The 5,752-nt window shown below is 32.4% G+C and overlaps 2 protein-coding genes across 3 annotated transcripts; both read left to right on the top strand.

Moving 5' to 3' along the window:
• Window positions 1-502: 502 nt before the first annotated feature.
• Window positions 503-1,539, top strand: LOC112054878 (COA8 family protein CG14806, mitochondrial). The gene is made up of 2 exons (XM_024094812.2): window positions 503-908; window positions 1,316-1,539. The coding sequence occupies exons 1-2, from the start codon at window positions 627-629 to the stop codon at window positions 1,523-1,525; spliced, it is 492 nt and encodes a 163-aa protein (XP_023950580.2). The 5' UTR covers window positions 503-626; the 3' UTR covers window positions 1,526-1,539.
• Window positions 1,540-2,538: 999 nt separating this feature from the next.
• Window positions 2,539-5,591, top strand: LOC112054866 (uncharacterized). 2 transcript variants are annotated; one of them, XM_024094791.2, is made up of 2 exons: window positions 2,539-4,871; window positions 4,991-5,591. In XM_024094791.2, exons 1-2 carry the CDS (start codon window positions 3,712-3,714, stop codon window positions 5,160-5,162), a joined length of 1,332 nt encoding a protein of 443 aa, XP_023950559.2. In that variant the 5' UTR covers window positions 2,539-3,711; the 3' UTR covers window positions 5,163-5,591. The 2 variants fall into 2 exon arrangements, with proteins under 2 accessions (XP_023950559.2, XP_052737816.1); XM_052881856.1 differs by having other exon boundaries at window positions 2,539-4,902; window positions 4,991-5,145.
• The last annotated feature ends 161 nt before the right edge of the window (window positions 5,592-5,752 follow it).

Raw genomic sequence — 5,752 nt, 5'->3', positions numbered from 1 at the left:
ACATGTCCAACTTTGCAGAGTACTCATCTTCATTGTCGTCTTTTTTGCCTTTCGCCATTATGTCTGAATTGGATGCTATTTGTTCGAAATTAACTCAAAATTGTAAGCGTCGTCTTTTCAAAGCGGAAATACTAGGGAAAGAAACAATAATCTACCTTTTACATAATTCAATGATTTTCGATTGAAAAATTGACATTTAAGTTTGACATTGACAGAAACACATGATTGGTGATTGACATTGACATATAACTGTTGCGTTCACCAATGTCCTCACAAGTCGCAACATATTTTTGGATAAAAATCTGGATCATCTTTAATAGCTTACCTTAATCGCATATACAAAATTAAGATAAATACACACAGCTCAGCTGTTATAGTGATTGTGGTTGTAAAGTTAATGAATAAAGTTTTAGAACGCATAAAAATGGAAAAGCCAAAAGACTAGAACTCATAGCTCATAGCTTCTTACAAAATACAAAATGATCAGCTGTGTTTGACATATGATTTTGAGTTTGACAAATTAAAAGAAACGAGCAATTCAAAACGCAAAACATTTTCTTTTTGTACAGAATATAGTACATGAGAACATAAATTAAATCATTTCAGAAAATGTAACAAAATAAGGAATGTTGTCTTCCCGTGTTACCTTGGCCTCTAGGCCTAACTTGTTACTAATATCAAAATACGCAAGTTCAACACCAAATGTGAAGTCGATTCAACCTCCAAATCCCAATAAAATAACAAGTGATATGGTCGGCCCGCCCGACCCAGTGTCTAACTTACGAAGGATTATATTCCGTAAGCCCGCAAACGAAACTAGTTTAGAAAGGAAGTACAGGAAGCTAAGGACTGAAGTACAGGAGTGGAATCAAATTTTTTGGACACAACATAACTCAAGGTTCTTTAAGGTATATCTTTTCCAAATACTGTCTCTCATTTTCAATCGTATATGCTTTATTAAAATATTGAAATCAATAGATTATATTTACGGAAGCTAACAATATTTGTTGAGTGTAGCTGATATTTTCTTACTGTATAAAACTTGCTGATGCTTTTACATTTTGGCACAGCTCCATTTCCTGCATTTTTACGTTTATTTTAAACATGAAAAAAAATAATTTGTATTCACAAAGTTCTTATTATCATGCCACTTTTAATAATATATTTTCTTTAATTCTTAAGAGTTGGTATTAATTTAAAACAATTTTTCTATTTTTTACCTCGTCATTACATTATTATTCAGTGTGTGCCAAAAAAAAGTACAAATTTTTTCTAGAACATCACAGATTAGTTTTGATATTTCTCTAATTTTCAGGAGAGAGAAGCATATTTAAAAAGCAACCTACCAGAAGGCAAAACTAACCTCACAGCAGATGAAATGAGTGTCTTCTATAAAGCTTTTTTAGACAAAAACTGGAAAGCGCATCTTGATTACAATAGGGAGTGGTATAGAAAGAATATTACCTTACTTATATTATCTTTGCAAGTTAAATTTAGGAAATTGTTTAGAATAAAGGATAAATAAATTATATTATCATGTTTTTGTTTTTATTACAATGTCATATGAAACTAGCCTGCCTGGATCCCTGCTACTGCCCCTAGACCTCCCTAATCAGGTTCTCTCTCAAAATTTGTTCTTAGCGGACATCTATTAACTATAAATTACCTCCCTGCTAAATTTCATATTTGTATTTTGAGTGGTTTTCAATATTTTGTGATGATTTAATTATCTCTTTTATATTTTCCACATGAAGGTAACATGCACTTTAAAATATAGCAACAACAACATTAATGTATTCTGATTGTGTCTACAGAATTATATGCTCAGTAAAGCATGTGGGTGACATCATTGACTTCCCAATTCTGGGCTGCTTTTGAGGATTTTGTGAAATAAAGAAAAGCTTAATAACTCAAAGGCCAACCAAGGACACTTCCACTTTATCAAGGACCAATGAGGCACTTAGGCATTCATTGTTTAACCTTTTTAACCGACTTCCAAAAAGGAGGAGGTTCTACGTTCGGCTGTATGTATGTTTTTTTTTTTTTTTTTTTTTATGTATGTCCAGCGATAATTTCGTCAATTATGGACCGATTTTAAAAATTCTTTTTTTGTTTTGAAGGGTTTACTTCCAGGGTGGTCCCATTTTTTTCATGTCAGGATCTGATGATGGCATCCTGGAGAATTTGAGGGGAACTTTCGAAAGTTGTAGAGACGGCTAGTGCGTTTGTTAGTGTTTCCATAAGATATTTTAAACCACTACAATTTTATGAAGGTTTGGAGTTGGTCTGATGATGGAGCCGAAACACAGACGATGGAACTCGTCAACGATTTACAGCAGTCACCTTTTGTTTGGGCTTGATAAATTTGTATTGATGAGTACTTTCCACCTATATGGGTTGTGACTGTATTAAGGGTCTGGTGATGAAGACGAGGGACAGTGAAGAGAACTCCTCGACGGTTCACAGTAGCTACCTTGTGTTTGGACTTGATAAATTTGTGTTGATGAGAACTTTCCACCTAGATGGATTGTGACTATATTAAGGGTCTGATGATGAAGACGAGGGACAGTGAAGAGAACTCCTCGACGGCTCACAGTAGCTACCTTGTGTTTGGACTTGATAATTTTGTATTGATAAGAACTTTCCACTTAGATAGGTTGTGACTGTACACACGCAGTAGGTGTGCTAACACTAAAAATAAAAAAATAAAAATTTTAATAAAAAAAATTCAACCGACTTCCAAGTCAAAAAATAACTTTAACTAAAAAGCAAAAAATAACATCCTACCTATGTGCTACCTTCTGATCAGTTTGAAGGCGGTGCCAAGCCAGTGTCGTGTTTTAATTAAAGCTGTTTCTGAAAGAACCACATAAATTTTGTAGTTAAAACGTGTTTAATTAAAACATCACTGGCTTGGCACCGCCTTCAAACTGATCAGAAGGTAGCACATAGGTAGGATGTTATTTTTTGCTTTTTAGTTAAAGTTATTTTTTGACTTGGAAGTCGGTTGAATTTTTTTTATTAAAATTTTTTAAAATTAAGGATTGACACTCAGTGTCATAATAAAAATGTATTTCTACATGTCAAATTGTGTCTATGAATTTCTAAGCAAAATATTTTTTCAAAATAATGTATAAATTTATTGTACCTAACCATAGTAGGGCCATATTTGTTACAAAGAATAAAATATATCATAAATTATGTATATAGCCCTAAAGTGGCTGCTTGGCTTGGTTTTAATTATGTGGACTGGACTGTGTTTGATGGACTTGTATGTAAAAAATAATGGATTTACATATTTAAGAGGTTAGTACAGAGAATGCTCTACACAGAGCCTTTACTGGGAAGTCTGAATGTTTGCATGGTCTAGTGGGTCTAACTAGTTATATTTAGAATTATTGGTAACGAAAATTATACCTAAAGGCCTTTAAATATAGTTCAATATTTAATAAAATCCCAAAATCAGAGCAAAGTCAACCTTAAGTATGGAGTTAAGGTTGAATTTGCAAATGCGACTACTTGAGTTGAGTACCAAAAATTTGTGTCTGGCACTCATTGACTGGGGACATTTTTTGGTTGCTGATTATGCATCTACTTTTTAATAGGAGATTGTTGATTAAATGGGATGATTATACCTATCTTTCTATTTGGCTTGCTGGGCTCTACTTGGTATAACTACTATTTAACAAAAATAAATGTCTGCACTTTGTAATGGAATCAATATTTCCGTTTTCAGAATTTAACCAGTTGAATTATAAAGTGGTACCTAAATCGAAAAATTCTAGTGCCGCAGTTCAACAGAACAGATCAAAAGAAAAAGAAAAGGAATTTACTTTATTTTCATTTCAATGCAATAGTTTGATTTCACAATACGTTACTTTTGTGGCTGGTGCGTGTTTGATGTTTATATATTACAGAAAGAATGACTTTTTGCTGTACGCTAAAAGGAAAATAAAAACAATTAATAAGTACGAAATTAGAAAACATTTGCGGGTGATTAAAATTTTTTCTAATACCGCCGCCGTCGCCATCAATTTACTTTGTGTTGCCATTTTAAGGATTATGGAGAACAGTAAGGGTATTTTTAAACAAATAAAATTTCAATTATCAGAAAAATATAATCAACATTCAACGTTATATTCCCATAATGTTAATTTACTTTTACTGAATAAATTAAGGGAATATAGCCAGGAACGCAAGAACATGGGTCGAGTGATAATAGCTGCCATTCAGGAAAATAAAGATATAAAAATGCGATATCAATTGGAGATGTTGGCCAAAAATCGACTTGCGAAGCACATAGAGGATACACAAAAACAAGTAAAAGAAAACAAATCCCGCTATCTGAACTTCCAACAACTGTATTTAACAACACACCAGGAGAATATCTTTTTAAAATCGCGCATTAAAAAGCTAGCTCTAGACAAAGAAGACGCAGAGAAAAATCTAATGAAATTGGTTAATCATGTTTGGCGATCCAAAAATAATGAACTGAAAGCATATTGCACTCGTTTCATTGTAGGTACCAAAAATAATTTGCTTAATTCTGATGTAAGAGCAGAGATCGATCAGTTTCTTTCTCAGTCCTGTAAAATCACACAAAGGCATAACGATCAAGTATCTAGAAAGACGCATTACCTCGATACTATCAAGGAAGTTAACGAAAATTGTTATGAAGAAACTGAAAGGACTTTAATGAAAGATGCTCCAAAATTAACCGATCTCTCTGGTGTTTGGGCAGTAAAAGATAAAGACGGTTTTATAGAAAGATTATATGAGTACGGAACAGATTTGAATAATGGTGACACTGTTAAAAGAATAAGGCAGTATTCAGTATATTTCGATAAAGACTGCTTCTTGAACGTCTCTAGGTTAGTTAGTAAAATTATAGTCAATGTAAAAGTAGGTACCTAAACAGAAAGTTCTTAAAATAGAAATGATTAATTATTTACTATCATTAATTAATAATGTTCATTGTATTTTCTTTCAGCTCTACTACTAAAATTCAGAGTACAAATATCAATTTCACAAGTTTGTATTATCCAGGCATGGAAAAACGCATAACTGGATCTGAAGCTTTTCAAAAGTTTTTAGAAACTAACAAAATTATTGTATTACCTAATTGCACCTCATCCTTGGTTCAGCCTCCGTTAATTTATTAAAGTTTTATAAAATGTAGTTTTATTTGTAAAAAATGTATGTTTAAAGAAAATAATATACCTTTGATTTATATCTTCTAAAAATATTATATAAAACAACATGCATTTACTACTAGTGGACCCAGCCAAGCTTCGCTTTGAATAAGTGTGCTTCTTCGTTACCCCTACCCTAACCTACGCTTCGAATCTTTAACCTACGAATCTTTTAATTTAACATTTTAAAGAGATAAGACTTGTTTTTTGTTTGTTTGTTACGAATATAGGCTCCAAAAGTAAGAGAACTTTCTCATGGAAAGCGTTATTATCAGCGAGTAACATTGGCTAAGTATATTTTATTCCCGTATGTGTTCCCACGGGAATGGGAAATACGCTACTGCTAATGGGTTCAACCAGCTCATAAATAATTTTGTAATCCTTTTATTACGGTAAATTGAATAAATTAGATGTTGCAGGTAAGTACGTTATGTAAAATTATTTCTTGAGTATATTTTGGGAATATTATATAAATATGTTGGTAACATTAATTGAATGTGTAAATTTGTGACCCTGCCCTGTCAATGTCATGTCATTGTCATTTTCGATTTCATCCAAAG

This window comes from Bicyclus anynana, chromosome 5, assembly GCF_947172395.1.
Source record: "Bicyclus anynana chromosome 5, ilBicAnyn1.1, whole genome shotgun sequence".
Classification (NCBI taxonomy): domain Eukaryota; kingdom Metazoa; phylum Arthropoda; class Insecta; order Lepidoptera; family Nymphalidae; genus Bicyclus; species Bicyclus anynana.
Note: the sequence above shows the minus strand (reverse complement) of the source record. Positions and strands in the feature narration are given on the sequence as shown.

What these genes read in the sequence shown, in the direction of transcription:
- LOC112054866 (XM_024094791.2), top strand. Translation starts at nt 3,712, where the DNA reads ATGGAATCAATATTTCCGTTTTCAGAATTTAACCAGTTGAATTATAAA. An exon ending in TGCTTCTTGAACGTCTCTAG is followed by an intron (nt 4,872 to 4,990) that starts GTTAGTTAGTAA and finishes ATTTTCTTTCAG; the next exon opens with CTCTACTACTAAAATTCAGA.
- LOC112054878 (XM_024094812.2), top strand. Translation starts at nt 627, where the DNA reads ATGTTGTCTTCCCGTGTTACCTTGGCCTCTAGGCCTAACTTGTTACTA. An exon ending in ATAACTCAAGGTTCTTTAAG is followed by an intron (nt 909 to 1,315) that starts GTATATCTTTTC and finishes TCTAATTTTCAG; the next exon opens with GAGAGAGAAGCATATTTAAA.